Consider the following 19,897-nt stretch of genomic DNA (forward strand, 5'->3'; position numbering starts at 1 on the left):
GACATAACCGATGTTAAGTGGCAAATTTGCCCCCCCTTGTGCTTGAGATATTAGGGTTCGGCAAAATAAAAAATTGACATAACCGATTAAAAAATGCTAAGACAAATCAAGAATTTGGCGGTTCCACTTCAAATACGTCGACTTAATTGGGTTGGCGAGTTAACCGAGGTCGAGATAAGTGGGTTCGACTGTACCACATATTGATGGAAGGATGTTGCTTTTACCTTTATTTTAAGCACTTGTCATTGGGCTTATACCAACAAAAGTATTCCATTTTATTAATGGGTTTTATAGACATAATATATGTGAAGGCTTTGCCTCAGCAAGCATTGTATCATATCTAAAACTACTGGAAGCACCGATTCTGTGACAATTTCAGTTCAGCATTGTCTATATTTTATTATTCTACATTTTTACACTCGGGTAATACTTGGTTTCAGTTTGGTTTCAGTGGGAGATGATAGAAAGACAATAGCAGACGTGTGTGGAAATCTTATCCTGTCTGCATAGTATGTGCACCGGAGTAATAAGCTCATTTTTAATTCAATTGAATTCAAATGTACAAAGCGTTTATCTCTAGGAAGCAACAATGTTTCAGCAGGATGTAATGGCATCTTTACCAATGTGACAATACAGGGAGGATATACATATATTACCTCGGATTACTTCTACACGTCCTTTTATATCACTGACGGATTCTGACAGGACTAAAATCCCAGGCATACGCAAGTAATAAGTGCATTACTTCACTCAGCATGGAAAACTAATCCAGTCCGAATAGGTTTTAAAATACTTGGCTTAAAACTCGTGTTTTCAAAAGATTTTTTTAAAGGTTTAGTAAATGTGTTTGGTGGAAGTCCTCTTCACTTCGCTTCCTGTACATGCTTGTTTTGTCAGCAACACCACAGTATGTGCAAGCCTGTCGTATTCATTTAGGTCGGCAGATCTGTTAACAAGCTCTGTGGCCTCGGAGGTGACTATCTAATCTATGAGTGTGAAGAGACGTCAAATCCCATACGTCTCAAACTCAAAACTATTCCACTTTCATGGTGTCGTTTCCCAATTTTTTCATGTGTAATTATCGAGGCATGTTTTGTCAAGGCGAAGCACGGGAGTCATCCAAATCATGCGGGATTGAGATAGGGTCTGGGTTTTAATTGAAAACGGCTTTGCTCGTCAATAAACACCTGAATTAACGTCTGTTCGTGTTTTTCCCGCCTCATGTTTACAAATCGTCTCTGCGCTACACCTGCAGAGAGCTGAGGCAAAACTTCAATTGAAACTTCTTCCATATCTTGATTTTTTAAACAACAGTTCAAGATTCACAATTAATTTTCCTCTTCATGCTTAGAGCGCTAATCTGTGCAGAATGAAATTAGACTGTTGGAGCAGAAGAAGTAACTGGAAAATCAATTAAAAGAGTGCTTAAGTGGGCAAGTTTAGGTGCTGCAGAGACTGAGAGTGAAAACTACTAGCAACAGCAAAAGAAACATAGTAAGAGGGATGGAGAGAATGAAATAGGTAGATGTGTTAGCACTTGTACCAGGCCTTGGATAACACACATATACACATATAGACACATGCACACATAAACACACATTCCTATTAATCTATTTGCAATTGCCATATTTGATTAGTTGAAAGGTGGAAATACCTATTTTTCAAACCTTAATTGATTTGAGCTGCATATATTGAGCTCAATACATATCTTTTGTCACTTGCTGAACTCTGAACTTTACAAAGTAGGACTTTTCAGTCCAGGGAGTGTAAGTATTATTTTAACTCAGCATTAGTGGCCCAGGACACAGAATCCACAAGGACCTGCTCCCCTAGAGCAAGCCCTGAACTTCAGACTTTGTAGTCTTTCACTCCCTTGTCTGCTTTAATCCCAACTTTCACACTCCATATTATGCCCTGAGTCCAGCTGTGATGTGCCTGCTCATTTTTTTTCCAACCATTTGTCACTAGAGATGTTCGGTGGAAGTCCCAGGTCACGCTGATTTAAATGCTTATTTTATCAGCGGAACTGCAATATGTATGAGGCTGTCATATTCATTTAAGTTGTTTCTCAAAACACTATTGTTTTTTTCAGCATTCTGTTGCTGTGCTTAATAACGAGACCACATACACGCCACTCAGGTGCTTTTGCATGCTGTGATAAAACTCATTAGGAACTGAGTTTCAGGGGATGCATACTTATTAGTACTGACTTTCATATGAATCTTTGTGTCTGAATCACAGGCATGGGACCCGGTGTGCTGGGGAAGTGGCTGCTGTGGCCAACAACTCACATTGCATTGTGGGTATTGCTTACAATGCCCGAATTGGAGGTATGTGCATTTCCCCAAAGGAATTAATTGCCCATCATGCACTGTTTTATTTATAAATTTAGGCAATCTACAGTCATTAAAGTTGACAACATTAAAAAATCCAAAAATAGTCATAAATTTTATCAGTAGAGCATGCAGTATTTCTGAAAATATGTCAACAAAGTATTGGTAGCATATTTAGACAACTGCTCTGTTAATTCATGACTCGTGGCTACATCTGTAAACACTCAAACATCTTTTAACTGAGTAATAAGCCAGATACCAATAGTGTCAATAGAAACCACTAGATAGTCATGTGATGGACCATCCAAAAAATAGACAAATTAATAAAAAAAAAATCTATCTATCTATCTATCTATCTATCTATCTATCTATCTATCTATCTATCTATCTATCTATCTATCTATCTATCTATCTATCTATCTATCTATCTATCTATCTATCTATCTATCTATCTATCTATCTATTATATTTTATCTATTATATTTTATTTAAATTGATTTGTGTAATGCAGTGGTAGTTACAATCCCAGAAAGACTAGAAAGGTTTGCTTGACACTTTCAGAATCTGGGACGCACTGCTGCTGCGAGTCAAAATGGGGTCCTTCTTTTCATTAAATAATGATAAAGAGGATTGATGAGAAACACACACACACACACAAATGATCGTATTTATCAGTCCTTCAGTTACATTATGTGTGAACAGTTGGATTTGCTGTACCGAAAGTTTTGGGCTGATTTCTTTTAGTTTTTGTGTGCGTATGGTCAGCAGTAAAGTGCAACGCCTGTTCCTGACACAGCTCATTTGCATTTAGACGCCTACAAAACTCTGTTCAAGTTCAAGTGCACAAACAGCTAGGAGCATTAAATAAACAATAAGGGTAAACTGTCAGAAAGACCGAAGTGGAATTTATTTTGACTTGAAATGAACAATATGGTTTAAGGCTGAAAGACAGAAGTAAAATTGTTTTGACTCTAAATGAACAATATGGTTAAAAGCTGAAAGACTGAAGTGGAATTTATTTTGACTTGAAATTAACAATAAGGGTAAAGGGTGAAAGGCAGAAATGGAAATTACTCGAATTAGAATGTGTTTATATGATTTCAGTCAGGTCAGAATTTATATTAGTATCCTTATATGTAAATGTACTGTATGAGTAGGATATATTTTCCCCTAAAATTTATGGAATTTTTTATGAATACATGAATTAACGAATGAATGAATTGAATACATTCTTAGAAACCCTGTGCCCTGTGTTTTCCATTCAAACACTGAGAAAAAACAATGCCTAAACTGTGTGGGCTAGTTTCAAGTTTTAAGTTTATTGTTTATTTAGCTTGTAGTTGCTTTGAAATCTGGCAACCTTTTCTATGAGCTTCATACAAAAGCCGCATGAAAGTAAAAACACTGCACTGACGAAACTTTTTTCCCCAGTCCCAATGCACAAACTTAGTCTCCATGTGTAGCTTTCTGGCAAGCTTCCTACTCATGTCTGTATTTGTATTAGATTAAAATTAATTATCTGTTCACTCTAAATAAATAGATTATATACTTAGACTGCATAGATACTGTTTATTAATTTTTGTGTTTTCACTGAAAGCTTTGCAGTGTAACATACATATTTGCTGGTGGTCATGACATTTGCTGCCTCATCACTTACCCTGGGTTTATCAAACAATTTCATTTTATTTGTTATATTTTTTGTTTGTTTCAGTGACAGTAGACGTGTGCCAGAAGGAATGTTCAGAGTTGATGAACATTGGCTTACTGTCATTACAGATTACATTGACATTTTATTTATTTCACAAAAGATTATTACAAATCTATTTAATAAAGGATCTAAAAGGCTGCACAAGGTCTTATTAAATTTCAATAATTTTAAGCTTAAGGTGCAATTATGCATCATTCTGCCCCAAAAGCCTTGTTTGATTTACCAAGATTTGACCAGTTAGCAGCAGCCATGATATTCTCACTCTAAAGACCAGGGGTAAATTTTATTATGTGTTGCTTGAAGAACTGTAGCGGAAGGTGCATGGCTTTCCTACAGAACTGGAGTCCTTTTGAGCTTAGTATGTTCTTTGTATAAAACACCATTGATTTAATATTACATACTACAGTGCTGGTAAATTCTCCAATCTAATAAAATATTACTTTTTACCTTCCCTGGTTGGAAGGGGTTATGGAAGTAAATTGAGTGGAGGTGGTGTAACAATGCAAGAACACTATATTTCAAGGTCTTAAATTTCTCTAAGACCAAAGTACACTAAAACTTGAAAAAGTTGTCTCTCTTATGATACTGACTTTATGAGTTGAAGCTCATTCAGATGAATCTGTCCTATTCAAAAACTAGAGGAGTCCCAGCTCTGATTAAATAATTAATTTTGCATTAGTGTCATAAATGTGTAATGATGCTTACATTTTCGAATCTCTGGTTAATGATGCCAAAATGTAATGCAGCCTATTCCGAGGAGGAAGAAAGTTGCACGATAACTACTGAGTCATCTTTTACTCATATCTGTATAGGTTTTTCTTTGAGAACCACAAGCCTTGTGGTTACCGGACACATGGCCGTGATTGGCAGTAGGCTTTCCATGAGCCATAATAAATATTTTTGAAACTTGATTCCTGTGCAGATGCCAATACAACTAAAAACATGAAGTGTACATTTACAGGAGACTATCTGCAATAATTAGTAGCTTACAAATGAATCAGTCTTTCCCCTGAGCGAAAGAAGTGTTGAGATCCTGTTTACCTTGTGCTATTTTGGAAACAGCAAATCAGTTTACAGTGAAACGCAGCTTGTTAATGGAATGGAGTCATGAGAGAGATGCATTGATCCTCAGTCACACTTTCACACAGACACACACAGACATACACTCACATGTCTTTGTGGGTGTTTCCTACAGGTACTCATACCGCTCAGTAACCAATTGACTCATTTGGTCTTTAAATGAAATTTATAGCTAGTGTGTAGTTTTTCTTTCGGCTTCTCCCGTTAGGGGTCGCCACAGCGGATCCTCCGCACGTTTTGATTTGGCATATGTTTTACGCTGGATGCCCTTCCTAACGCAACCCTCCCCAATTTATCCGGGCTTGGGACCGGCACTGAGAGTACTGAGCTTAAAAGTAAGGATTTGACTTTATGCTCTCTACGTACAATCACTTAATAATTCCCTCACTTTTCCAGCTCCAAGAGATTGAATAAAGCTTCTAACATCTGCTCTTGAGCCCTGCAGGGGTTTGTTGGAGACACCTGCAGAGTCCGGATGAGCTCGTCTCACAGACACATGTGCTGCAAGTCTTTAATTAACTTTTCAAAATAAAAAAATAAAAAAACTTTTGCAAAAATAAAAAAAACTCATTCACAAAAACACACACTAGTGACCATGGCTAGAGACTCAAAGCACTTTTGTACGTCACTCTGGATAAGGGCGTCTGCTAAATGCCGCAAATGTAAATGTAAATGACCTAATAATTAATCTGATTGTTGATTACAAGGCTGTGCAACTTTGGCAGGTGGGCCATCTTAGGACACACTCTGCAGTTTAATTATCAAAGACATGACAAAATGAGCACAGAATTCAGTCTACAAAATGATGTACGAACTTTAGTTTTTCTGATTTATGAAAGTGTCCTACAGCATTAATCTACAGCAGGGATTTGCATACAGTTGGTGAACCAACCTCCCACCCACTAGTCAGTTGTGTGCATTTCATGTATATATGGCATCCCAATTTAATCTCATTTACATCTTGGTTTGTCTGACATTGATTTTTGCTGCCACAATTTTTTTTAAGAATGGAAATAATACTTTTGAAATGCAGGGAAACCGCATTTCAATGGCTCTGTGCATTTACCTTGCGCAATGACAATAACGTTTAATCTAATCTAATCTAATCTAATGATTATGGTGAGTAAAATAGCTTAATAATATAACCAGCTGTTTAGTGGAGAATTAATGTCCAACAGTAGCAATCTGAAAACTCACCTGGAAGGCAGATTCTTAAACTATTCTTTGGAAATGCACAATAAACAGCAATTTCTCTGTTTTGCTGCTGCGTAAATGTGTTTGCATTGACCACAAAAGTACCAAAAAAGTAACAAATACAAACTCAAGAAATGTGCATTGCTTTTAGGCAGTGTTGGTTCAGAGAGTAGATTGTTCTAGATTCACATGCCATTTTAATGGAGAGGAAAAATACTGTAATTCTTCCATTTGAGGAGACTTTTACTTTAATTCACTACATTTTAAAGTAAAATATATAAATGCTATATATATTATATGAAATACTTTTTTAGTCAACTACATTTTGCTAAATTCCTTATTATTTCCTTATTATTTATGAGAACTTGTTTTGATTGCCACTTGGTGAAATCTACTTATCCACATACCATAATCACTAACATACCATTATACCGTACCATTATAGCCATATTATATCATAGTACTTTGGATACTTAAGTACATTTGAAAGCAAATGCTTTTGTACTTTTTCTTAAGTGAAAGTTCAAAGGGAGCACTTTTACTGGAGTAATATTTTATCGGGTGTATCTCTACTTTTACTCAAGTACATGGTTTGTGTCCTTCATCCACCACTGCATAAGACACCAAACGTGTGTTGTCTAATAGCCTGCATTTAAGTTTACAATTATAGCAATACATTTTATTAATAAAACCTAATTCATGTACCTCAGTAAAGATTATGAGGAAGTTTTGTTTTCGGTGCCTGCAGAGAATTTTCACACTGCGAAAGCTGTGAATGGCTTTGGTTGTTGTTGCAGCCTATTTTAAGTTTTTGAGGGTTTTTTACTTGTTGTGTGCCTATTTGTGAACATATGTCTGTGTATGTGTGTGTGTGCTCTCAAAGGCATTCGGATGCTGGATGGGGATGTGACTGATGTGGTGGAGGCGAAGTCACTTGGGATTCGTCCCGACTACATTGACATTTACAGTGCCAGCTGGGGCCCTGATGATGATGGGAAGACTGTGGATGGTCCAGGCCCACTAGCCAAACAGGCCTTTGAAATGGGCATTAAAAAGGTCATTTACACACACAGACACACAAGTATACAACCCTGCCATTAATTTACATGAATTGTACTTAAGTTTGCTTGACCAATGATCAGGATACATAAAGATAATATTGAGACAATATTTATTCATGTACCTGCATTATTCAAATCATGATGTTTTTGACTACTGTTAGCATGGCATTAATGTAATGTTAAGAAACCACTAGTTTCACTGTTGAGTGATCAGCTCCTGACTCATAGATGGGTATTTATTTTTTTCTGTATTTTTTTTATTATAGTAAAGACTTCAGTAGTATTAAATCACACATTTGGGATTATGAACTGAACCAAAAGAGACCAAAAGTAGTTTTGATGAAAGCTTTGCACACTCCTGGAGATTAATGAGTCACCTGGGACCATTTCCCAACAGTCATAAGAAGTCCCCACATGTTGGCACTTGGCTTTTTTCCACATTTGAAATGAAAACAACTTTTTATAAACTACTTTCAAGCATAGGTTTTTAGTTCATGAAACTGCACTTCTATAGTGCCAGAGTACCACATGCTTTGGTGCTTTTTCCACTTCAGCATAAAACATAAGTATATAAAAAGTGTGCATTTTCTTCTGGTAATTTCAGACAGGGGAAATAGTCAGACAATGAAAACTGAGTAAAACTTTCTTTTCGGCTGCTCCCGTTAGGGGTCGCCACAGCGGATCCTCCGCACGTTTGATTTGGCAGATGTTTTACGCTGGATGCCCTTCCTAACGCAACCCTCCCCAATTTATCCGGGCTTGGGACCGGCACTAAGAGTGGCTGGGGATGGTTCCCTGACCGGGAATCGAACCCGGGTCGCAGCGGTGGGAGCGCTGCATCTTAACCACTAGACCAACTGAGTAATCAGATTAATTAACGAGAAAACAAGAATGGGTCAAAAACCCAGGGAGTTTAAAAGAAGTATAAAAACAAGGGGCAAGGAAACATCCAGAAACACACAATAACATTTACAAGATATAATCAAAGACATAGGAGGGTACAAACTAATCAGCAAATGGGTGCACTTGGGAAAGCACTAACAATAAGACATGGGTGGACATAGGAGATCAGACTCTAATTAATACAAAGGCGTTTGAAAATGTAATCACATGGAAGAAAAAGATGGAAGAAAAATAATTGAAATCCAAGAATTGCACAGAGAGGTATTATTCATGACAGTAAAGTTCTGGCCACCAGGACTAGAGTTAAACACGGTCTAAACTTTGGAATAAAACTTTATATTATTTAATAATTCATATAGCAAAATGTGGCATGTGTTAGGAAAAGGCATTATCAAAGTGTAGGGCAAACCCCCAAAAAATCATTGTTAATGTTTACAGCAGAGATGCCCAATACAATATGGTCAAAACTGCCCTGCAGTGACACACATTGGGCAGCATTCGCTGTTTGCCATTTCTGTAGTAGTTTGTTATAGGGTTGAGTTGCCAGCCCAACATCCACCCTCCTCATTTCATGGCCAGGACTTAAACCCACAACCTCCAGATCCAAAGTCCAATACCTTAAACACTAGAAACCTCCTGTTTACTGAACTAGAACTTTAAACTACATTAGTGACACAGGCTACAGTTTAATGTTTTCTATTTCGTTATGTTTAAATATTAGGAACTCATCAATCAAAGGGACCCTTTGTCAAGTTAGATTTTTTGGCTCTCCATAGGAAATTGTTTGCCTACCTGTGATCTATAGCATGTGGTAAAAAAACAAGCAGACAACATCATACACAGGTAATGTGTACAGAAATACAAATAAAATGAAGTAAAAAATAAGAATAAGACTAATACAGTAGGGAAATAACGCTTACAGTTTATGACAAATGCACCATAAGCATTAAAGGAAAGCAGGGTTTAAAAAGACAAATTAATTAAGGGCTAACAGCAAACAGGTGAACATATTGGGTAACCGATCAGTGAAGAGGCAGAAGCACAGACAAAAGCAAGAAAAAGCATGCAAAACAAACAGAATCACATTGAGATTGAAGTGAAAACTGTGCTTACCTTCCTCAGAACTGTCTGCTGAGATGAGAAAGTGTTTTGTGAAGAAAGCACTTTAAGTGTGTTTTTAGTTATGCGAAGCAGCTTACTGTTCAGCTGATGTATCATTGTTTCATAAAGTGTGACTGATTATTTAAGTTTTCTGAGAAAATTGGGTAGTTAAAACATATCTACTGTACAGAAAAAAGATTTCTCTTGACATATACTATATTTTAAGACATATATTTTAGTGAATAGAAGTATAAGTGCTGTTCATGTTTAAACATGTGCATGTTTCTGTTTGTGTTTATGCAGGGCCGTAAAGGTCTGGGCTCAATCTTTGTGTGGGCGTCCGGTAACGGAGGTCGGCAAGGAGATCACTGCTCATGTGACGGCTACACCAACAGCATCTACACCATCTCTGTTAGCAGCAGCACGGAAAATGGCAACAAGCCCTGGTACCTGGAAGTCTGCTCATCTACCATGGCCACCACCTACAGCAGTGGAGAATTCTACGACCGCAAAATAGTTAAGTCAATCTAATCTGGTCCTCCAGATGACGATGTTTTTCTGTGATGTAAAAAATTTATGAAGGGGTAGAGAGGATGAACTTGCATGCACATAGCTTGCTTTGGAGACTAGGTTGCAAAAAGATTTATATGAATGTCTTTATAGCATTTGGAAAATCTGAATATTCTCAGCATTGAAAAAACATGCAAAGTATGTAATGCATATACATTATTGAAATATATAAAGTGTACACACAAATATATAAATGTACTATATGAACTGTATGTAAATGACTGCAAATCGTGTAAAAGCAAACATATTTTAATGTTTGATGATTTATTTGATTAATTATTACGCTTGCCTCAGCTTAATGAAGTGCTTAGAATATGATATGCAAAATATGATTTAATGTGTTGTTATAGGAAAAAAAATTAAGGATGAAGAGTGTTTTTTAACCATGCAAATGATCTTGCGTTGTACCAGTGGGTCCTCTGCTGGCCTAAACACTATCAGAAGCACTGACCTACATTTACCTAAATTTTAATATTTGTTGCATGAAATTTGATTAATTTATTTCCAACAGTTTATTCTCCTCATTTTGTCGCGTTTCTCTTGGCACTGCTTCTAGTACATGTATGTGGATGTTAGATTTTTTTGTCCAATCAGATTTCAGCCTCATGTGCTACCAATGTCAATCTAATCTGCCCAGGGCCTTCAAAGTCTGTTCTTCAGGCCTTTTTTTTTTTTTTACCATAGTCTCATTAATAAATAGCTGTTTCTTTGACCAATCAGATTTCATATTTGCCCCATGCCCTGTGGGGCAAATATGAAATCTGATTGCTAGCTGGCCCAGAATAGCATCAGCATTTTTCCATCCTCTCATGGGTTGTTCAGAGGGAAACTGTTACAGCCAAGTTCGACTAGCAAACCACGTGAGTAGCGCTCTGCACGCAGTAATATATCTGAGTTAGACTTTTTTATGCCTACGGAGGAATAGAAATTGATTAGGTCACGGACATACTTAAAAATAATTTTTTAAAGAAAAGCTAGGATAGGGATTGTTCACCACTTCCAGACCAGTGAATACGAACGGTACCACTGGATTACAGCCTCTGAGGAGCGGTGCAAATTATGAGTATGCATCTCTGGTGAGTAGGTTGTATTTTATTTACATCTTTATGTTTTTTTCATGTTATTATACAAATATTGATTATAATCTGCTCCAGATAATGTAGGTGGCACAGTTGTGGTTGTAGTGTGAAGGTTTGGAGTCGTAACTGGGTTTCTTGCTTAAGTAAAATGGTATTCACCCTCCATATGTGAAATTTCTCTTTCTCTGTAATGTCACGCGTTGCGTTTTTTTATTGTATTGATGGTTTCTATAATTGCGACGTGATAGTGGGTGTATTAAGAGGTTGATTAAGTCGGGTAAGTCCCTACTGAAGGCCCAGGTACCAAATGCACGGCCCGCCACTGCGTTGTACAAAGGGGCATTGTCATGCTGGAAGGTTTAAGTTTCTTATTTCCTGCAGTCTTAATGCTGCAGTATACAAAGACATTCTAAACAACATCTGCTTCCAAAATTTTTGCAACTGGGAAAGAACCACACACGGGTGTAAATGTCAAGCATGCACAGATCTTGGGATATACGGTGTATTTGTAAGGGTATTTGGGGCACGTAAATTAGTAAAAATAAGGACCGTTTTTGGATGTGCTTTTTGACATTTCTTTCGCAATTTAGTTTCCATTTTCTGTTATAATAACCTTCAAACTTCTGACAAGATGTTTTACTAGAATTTTAGTGGTTTGTGGAGATTTCTGCTCATTTAGTCACAAAGGTGTTAGCAAAGTCAACTATTGATGATTGCGGACGCCTGGGGTGCATCCAGCATTTCAATTCATCCCAAAGGTGTCCAATAGGATTGAGGTCAGATCTCTATAACAGGACATCTACTACTCCACCCCATGTATCTATATCTTCATTGAGCTGCCTTTGTGCATAGGGGCAATGTCATGCTGGAACTGATTTGGATCTCCAAGTCCAAATAAAGGGAATGTATTGCTACTGAATCCAAAAACATCCTGTACAATTGTGTGCTTCCAATTTTGTGGTAACCGTTTAGGATAAAACCACATATGTCTGGAAAAGTCAGGTGTCCCAATACATTTGTTACAATACAAACAGAAACATTGTGGCATTGTGTTATACCCACTTTGTTTGATATTTTAAAAGTTTCTAACTGAGTATTACTTTTACTTGAGCCATTTTCCCCAGAAAGACTTTACTCCATTATGACTAATTGATATTGTATGGAACACTGATTTCTTTTATATCTTTTATAGGCTTTATACTTACCTCCTCTATATTCTCATTTTCACACTGAATCGTGTACATCTGTAACAATAATTTTTGGTTACGGTACTTTTCTGCTGACAGCCCCACACCACAATGTCTCCCACCCTCACCTCTATCTTACTCTGTGTGTGTTTTTCTTTCTCTGTATTGTTTGTTTCATATTGTTTTTAATGCTGGAATCAGAAATCGTGTGTATCTGCCAAAAAACAGTCATTTTTTATCCATCACACCCCCCCGACACAGATTTTCCTTACCAAGCCCATTGCAACACAGACATATCTAAGATGTCTCACATGCTTTGTTTAATTTGCACTTTTTCCACTTCTGTCTGTCTGCTTGTGCAATGAGAAGATAAGCCCCGAAGATGAAGGCTAAATATTTGATCTGGCTGACATTCAAAACCGAAGATCTACAGAACTATTCAGGGAGATGTGCTAAACCATGTTTACTTTCTTTAAGGTCGACTGTACCCAAAGGCTTTCAAAACTCCAGTCAGGATAAGCTTCATAGCATTCTTATTTGAATGCTGGAGTTATCTTAGATAACTGTGCATGTGTGTATGTGTGTTTAACCTTGTATGTAGACAGTTCAAGTGACAGTCCAACAGCTTTAGGATATTCTTTATTGGGCCTTTAGTTTTTATCCTCATGACAGTTCACCTGTCCATGCTTACTTTGTTAAATAAACAAGGTTAACTGTTAAGGGTTACACACTTATATACACACCACAAATAAAGAGGTTTTTTGCCCAGGACATACCAGCAGGACACCGTGTGCCTCACTGCTCTCTAACAAAAAAGGTTTTGAAAAAATATTTTTATTAGTTTAATCATATGCTGAAAATATGAGAAATCTAAACTTTATTTGAAGTTTGCTTGTGTTATTTTTATTAGACAGAGCTACATTATTGGCACCTCTGCATTTAATACTCCCTTTGTCAACATAACAGCAGTCTTCTCTCGTAACTCTTGATGAAATAAGAATAAAGTGCAAACTTTGTGAAGGTATAAAACAAATGTCCTTTACTTTTTGAATGGAAAATTTTATTGTGAATTCCCTTGCATACTTCTTCCTTATTACAATATGGAATTTAGTATGCTTTTTTCTACAGCTTCTACTATATTCTAAGAACAACAATAACAATTGATTTGGATGCAAGTTGGATTATAAAACATACTGTATTTCTGACCTCCCTAAAGAAATTATTATTGTTTTTATAATATCTTATTTTTTTATGTATTATGTACATATTCTAGAATTAAAAAAGGGGGGAAAATAAGAAAAATGTATGGCAGAAACTTTACTATCCCTGTTTTGGAATAAGTACTGCTGTTTATGCTTCTGCACTAACAATAAAGAATTTCAAAAGGAATAAAGTGCAAGCCAGATGATTCTATAATAGTGCCAATAATTCTGAAGCTGACCTTATTTACAGATCATTGCTTAGTGCTTCAGAGAAATAAACACACATTCCAGTCATATAAAGCCACCAATTTGACCAAACATTTCTATAGTAAAAAAAATTACAAAATAAATGACTAAAGCTACTTGTACACAGGGAACAATTGTTTGCCAGTTGTCATAGATACAATGTGGATTTGCTTGGCCAAGATAATTGGTCAGGTGTTGAATAAATGGTACAGTTGTATAAAGACCACATGTGGTAGATTTGCAAATGTGCACAAATTATCTATAAACATCTGGATTACACCTGACAAAATCTATTTTATTCAAAAGAAATTTGTTAAAATACATCTTGATCTCAAGATTCTTTAAACCATCTTTGAGTCATGTCGGTGGCAGCTGTGCCATAATGGCACTGTTTTTCTTGCTTATGCTTTCGCCAGATTACTACAGACCTGCGGCAGCGCTGTACAGATGGACACACAGGCACATCCGTGTCTGCACCAATGGTGGCTGGCATCATCGCTCTTGCACTGGAGGCCAAGTGAGGTTACTTTATATTTACCTTGGCTGCTTCTCTCTTTCTTTCTTTCTTTCACACATGTCTTTCATCTACAGTGTGCTAATTAACTTCTTATAAGCGCATCTAAGAGCATAACGCTTATTGGTATTCATTTCACACTCATCATATTTGTGTCACACTATGTTTAATTTTAATATGTAGATTAAAACACACGTTACTTAACAAGGAAATCTGTGAATGTTTATAAAAGGAATATAGGATCTCAGCAGTTTAAATGATCAATGTCACAAATTCACAAGCTTGTGTCTTTTTTGTTTTGCTTTTACCCCCTCTGTCGTTCCATACGCTTTCGTTTTGGTTTCAGTCCTGTCTCCATCTCTATTATTTTAACTTTTTTCTCTAAGGTGTGCACCTATTCTGTGTTCAGCCCTTAATTAGTTTTCCCATCAATGTTCTGTTGCTTTTTTTCCTAATCGCAGAGTTTCTTTCAATGTATGCGTGCATTTCCGAACGTTATTTTCAGTTCCTTACTGTTTCTGATTACACCGACCAGGCATAACATTGACATTATGACATTATGACCAGTGAAGTGAATAACACTGATTATCTCTTCATCATGGCAACTGTTAGTGGGTGGGATACATTAGGCAGCAAGTGAACACTTTGTCCTCATAGTTGACATGTTAGAAGCAGGAAAAATTTGCCAAAAGCATAAGGATTTAAACGTTCGAAAAAGACCAAATTGTAATGGCTAGTCGACTGGGTCAGAGCATTTTCATAACTGAAGCTCTTGTGAGATGTTCCTGATCTGCAGGGGTAAGTATCTATTAAAGTGGACCATGGAGGTAACAGTGATGAACCGGCGACAGGGTCATGGGTGGCTCATTCATGCACGTAGGGAGCGAAGTCTGGCCCGTGTGGTCCGATCCAACAGATGAGATACTGAAGCTCCAATTGCTAAAAAAATGAATGCTGTTAATGCTCGAAGGGTCAGGACTGTTTTGGCAGCAAATAGGGGAATCAACACAATATTAGGCAGGTGATCATAATGTTATACCGGGTTGGTGTATATGGTAACTTGTTTGGATGTTGCCCTCCTATTAAATGACTCAAGCTATAGACAATGACTTTGATTTTTTGTCTTTGAACTTTTAGACTGCCGCTGACATAACATGCACACTTGCATCATACGTCTAAGCACATGTTTTTCACCAGAAAGTTTTCAGGACAGATGATTTTATGCTTGATGGCTTTTTGGAAAAACTTGTGTTTTGTACTTTGAGAGAAGGGAAAAAGAGGATGGTGAAGGAATGATGTTTACACGTAAATATAACTTTTCTTGTGGAAATTCTACAACAGTGAAAGTATCTATAAATGATGAACAGTGTTACAGCATGATGGTGCGGTTGGTTGCTACCTCACAGCTCCTGAGACCCAGGGTTGAGCAGGAGCTCAGTTTACTGTCTGAATTCTACTAGTTTTTGTGCAGGTTCTACCCTTATTCATGTGCATTTCCTCCAGATTTCATCCCATCTCCCAATAACGTGCTAGTATGTAGATTGTCTAAGATATTTTACCACAAGCTGAATATATGTGCCTGCATAGTGTGCTTGACTACTGCATCGTCTGTGATGGACTGGCATCCCATCCAGGGTGTATTCTATGCTCAGATTCAGTTTTCCTGAGATCTACCACAACCTTAAACAGGATGAAGTATAGACATATTCCTGTCAAATAAAAAGAATAAACCACTTCAGACCTTGGTGTTATTTGAAATTGATTAACTTTGGTGCTAAAGGTTTCTGCACTGCCAAACTGCTTTGTACCTATCAATGTTTAATGTTCCTTATTTATCCTGAATGACTGCTGACACGAGATACAGAGCAGATCTTGAAACATGACATTTTTCTCTTTTGTTATCAGTGAAAACTATTTTATTGTAATGAATGGAGAAGTGTAGTAAAGAAAAATAAATCACTCTGGCCAGTTTCTAATAAGAAAATTCCACTTTCTAATAAGAAAATTTCACATTCTAATAAGAAACAAAGAGGCAGAATCATTAATATGTTTATTTGTGTAAATTTCAGCACTCATCAGAAAGGAATTTGGAAGGGCATTTTTTTCTTTTATTTTCTTATGTATGATTTTCTATTGAGGCACTGAATTGCAGTTCTTTTTTTCTCATTGCCATGTTTTATTAATCCTTGGCGTCAGTCCTTCTTCACTGAGTCAGACTCTGATAATGCTTTTCATGCGTTCACCTATGAATTCCACTGTGGAATTACACAACAGCAAGTCAAAGTTAAAGGAGTACATTCCCAAGGAGCCTTGTATCTTCCTAGTTTTCTTTTCACACTTCTCCTCATGGCTGGTGTGATTCAGCGTGGAAGATGTGAGTGTCTGTGGTCAGTTTTACATGTAACATTTGCAGTCCTATCACTATTTAGTTAACCACAAGTGCCGTAAATTCACTTGGTCATTTACAGCTGATTGGCATAAAATCTAAATTAATTTAAGGAAAAATTGGCTCATGGAAGCTTTTACAAATTTGGTGGGTATGTGTTGTTGGTTTTGGCCAATAAATATATTTAGGCACAGAAGCTTTATAGATGTCCAGAGTGATAGCAAGTTTTATCTGTTGTTGTAATTGGTAGAGGATAGTGCTTTCCTATGGCAGTTTTTTACCTCTTGGGTAGAGTTAAATAAAAATTTAGTCATTGTGGTACAATAATGTAGGGAAAGTAATGAATCACATGGACATTGGTGCAGTAATACATAAAAATGTTCAGATGATGCTGTACAGAAAATACTGGTATTTTCAGACCAAAAAAGCTGGATGTTTGGATCTATGACTCTATTCCTGTAATTGCACTGTTAAACAAGAACAATTTCTGGTTGTGACATAATGGACATTGCAGTCCAGAATGTCAGCACAGATCGATATCTTACTCCTTTACACAATGACACAATATTTTAAAAAGGATTGAGGGGAGTTATGGGGGTTTGGGGCGGGGTGTTGTTGGATATGAGTCTGTATCTCTCTCTTTTCATGATCAGTAAGCTGTGTGTGATTTTGTGGCAGAGCAAAGTATATTGGAAACCTTAATTTGTTTTTTGCGTTAATGTCTGTCTGCCATGGCAAGGGCATGAATAAAAATGCTCACATGTGCGTATTACTGTCCAGCTGTGTCTAACTAAAATTCTCCAATCGGGTTTACATGTGGATTTTCAGAGCCCTTTGTAATTATGCAAAGTCTACCAAAATACCACACAAATGCAGGTTTTATTTGCCATTAAATTATTTAGTAATTGTTTACAGGCTGTTTGATTTTAAGCAGTCTCACTTATAAAATTACAGTAGATGTTCATGGTACAAAACATTTCAACTCATAGTAATGAATGATCGAAAAAAATACTTTTTTTTTGTGCTTGTGATTTAATCATGACAATATTTTGTTTATAATTACAAAAATAATGTATCTTTCAGTCCATTAATAACATGGAGGGATGTGCAACACCTCTTGGTAAAGACATCGAGACCAGTTCATCTGAAAGCTAGCGACTGGAAAACCAATGCAGCAGGACACAAAGGTAACACTTTCATTTTATGTAGGATATTAGTCATAATATGTATTTTCCTCTAGGATTTATTTGAAAGGATAGGTAAATTAGAGCTCCATACAACAGTCTGAATGTGCAATATAGTCTATATATAATAAGAGTATAGTATAGATCATCAGAAGATGTGTAGAAATTTGTTGATACCTTTTACAATATTTCCTTCACTTTGTTTTCATGTAGTCAGTCACCTGTATGGATTTGGGTTGGTGGATGCCGAAGCCATGGTGGTAGAGGCCAAGAAATGGCGTAGTGTTCCACCTCAGCACACATGCACGAAGATCTCAGATCGCAGAACCAGGTGAGGAAAAGACTTTCCTTTTGTGAATCACCTTTAATCATTGTAAAGCCAGTTTTTTTTTAAATATAGGTCTTAGGTTCTTAGAGAAATACTATAACATGAAAGTGTAAGTTATCCTTTTCTGTTTTATAAGGTGTATTGAAGTATTCAGTGCAACTATTATATTGCTTTACAACAATTTTTCAAACAATAAATTAATTTAGAGTAACAATAAGGCCATACATTGCTTTATTTTTGTAGCAGATCTAAAAACCGCTACACTAACATTGTGGCCATTGAGCTTTGTATTTAATCAAACTTCTTCCTGGAACTCTTCTGATGTTATTTTTTTTTCTCTGGAAATGCAAAGTGTTATGTCATCTGTTTAGTTTTCATCACCTCCCCCTATTTTCCTGTCATCATTGTACAGATCATCTGGCAATCATTAACTCATTACTCATTTACATTTGAAAGTACTTACAAATTTAAACACTGCTGTGAAGACAAATGTGAGCATATGGTGTTTTATTGTGGGCGTTTCCATTAGTTTGTCAACCTCCTGTAGTCCCACTGCAGGATTTTGACATATACCCGAATGTATCATGCTACAGAGTAAAGTGAGACAATTTCTAAAACATCTGACTGACGGAAGGAAGTTCTGTCATGGAACAGTCATGAAAGTTTTCAACGTTTCCTGCACTTACAAAAGATTTGTCTGCTCGTTATTCAGGTCAGAAATCGCCGTGTTAAAAGCATCGCAATGTCGTTAGGAAACTTTGTGCTTCATGATCAGCTCTAAATGGAAGAACTGGGAATGAAATGGCTGAACGAATGTCTGTCATATGTTTAAGAGCTTTTGCTTTTTATTAAGTTAGAAAGTGAAACACTGTTCTCAAAAGGATTTTGTGTTATCTCTCCAGTAGACCGATGGAGATGTTTGAGTTTTTCGCTTAGATGATGGCCTTTATTAATCAAATTTTTGTAGAAAACAGTGCACAGACAGACAGATGAAAAAGATCTGTCTAGTATTATACAACAAGCTGCATATATGCAAGCTCCTGCTTATTTATATATATATACAGCATCTCACAACAATGAATACACCTCTAATATTTAGCAAACATTTAATTATATGTTCTCAAGGGACAATACTGTAGAAATTAAACTTGGCGGTGTGTTTGGGGTCGTTATTATGTTGGAAAGCTGCCGTTCGGCCCAGTTTTTGTAGAGAGGGAGTCATGTTCTGCTTCAGAATGTCACAGTACATGTTGAAATTCATTTTCCCTCTTAGTACGAGCAGAACTCATGCAGCCCCAGACCATGACCATGGTATTTTTTTGGTACTCCTCACCAGGGCGTCGCCACACATGCTGGACACCATCTGGGCCAAACAAGTTTTTCTTATTCTCATCAAATCACAGGACATGGTTCCAGTAATTCATGCTCTTAGACAGGCTGTCCTCAGCAAACTGTTTAAGGGCTTTCTTGTGAGCCAGCTTCAGAAGAGGCTTCCTTCTGGGACAATGGCAATGCAGACCGACTTGTTGCAATGTGTGCCGTGTGGTCTGAGCACTGACAAGTGGACATTCTGCTTTTGCAACCTTTAAAGCGATGCTGGCAGCATTCATACATCTGTTTTTTTAAGCCAGCTTTTGCACCTGAAGCACAGCACGAGGACTCAAATTCTTTGATGGACCCTTGCAAGACCTGTTCCGAGTGGAACCCGTTTCGGAAATCATCTTTATGTCCCTAGCCCTTAACTTATTTTAAGGGTGTTACGATCTTCTTATAGCCGAGTCCATATTTGTTGGAGAGCATCCAGTCTAAATCTCAAATCCT

General features: G+C 36.9%; 1 protein-coding gene across 2 annotated transcripts in view; it reads left to right on the top strand.

Annotated features, from left to right (window-relative positions):
• The window catches only part of pcsk6 (proprotein convertase subtilisin/kexin type 6), a 69,381-nt gene that overhangs the window by 14,084 nt on the left and 35,400 nt on the right, over nt 1-19,897 (top strand). For both annotated transcript variants that reach the window (XM_083559096.1, XM_083559095.1), the window contains exons 6-11: nt 2,242-2,330; nt 7,199-7,371; nt 9,684-9,896; nt 14,081-14,181; nt 17,648-17,751; nt 17,962-18,079. In XM_083559096.1, the coding sequence (XP_083415222.1) occupies nt 2,242-2,330; nt 7,199-7,371; nt 9,684-9,896; nt 14,081-14,181; nt 17,648-17,751; nt 17,962-18,079 (798 nt within the window). The remainder of the gene's footprint in view (nt 1-2,241; nt 2,331-7,198; nt 7,372-9,683; nt 9,897-14,080; nt 14,182-17,647; nt 17,752-17,961; nt 18,080-19,897) is intronic.

Source organism: Silurus aristotelis (genome assembly GCF_946808225.1).
Source record: "Silurus aristotelis genome assembly, chromosome: 13".
Taxonomy (NCBI): domain Eukaryota; kingdom Metazoa; phylum Chordata; class Actinopteri; order Siluriformes; family Siluridae; genus Silurus; species Silurus aristotelis.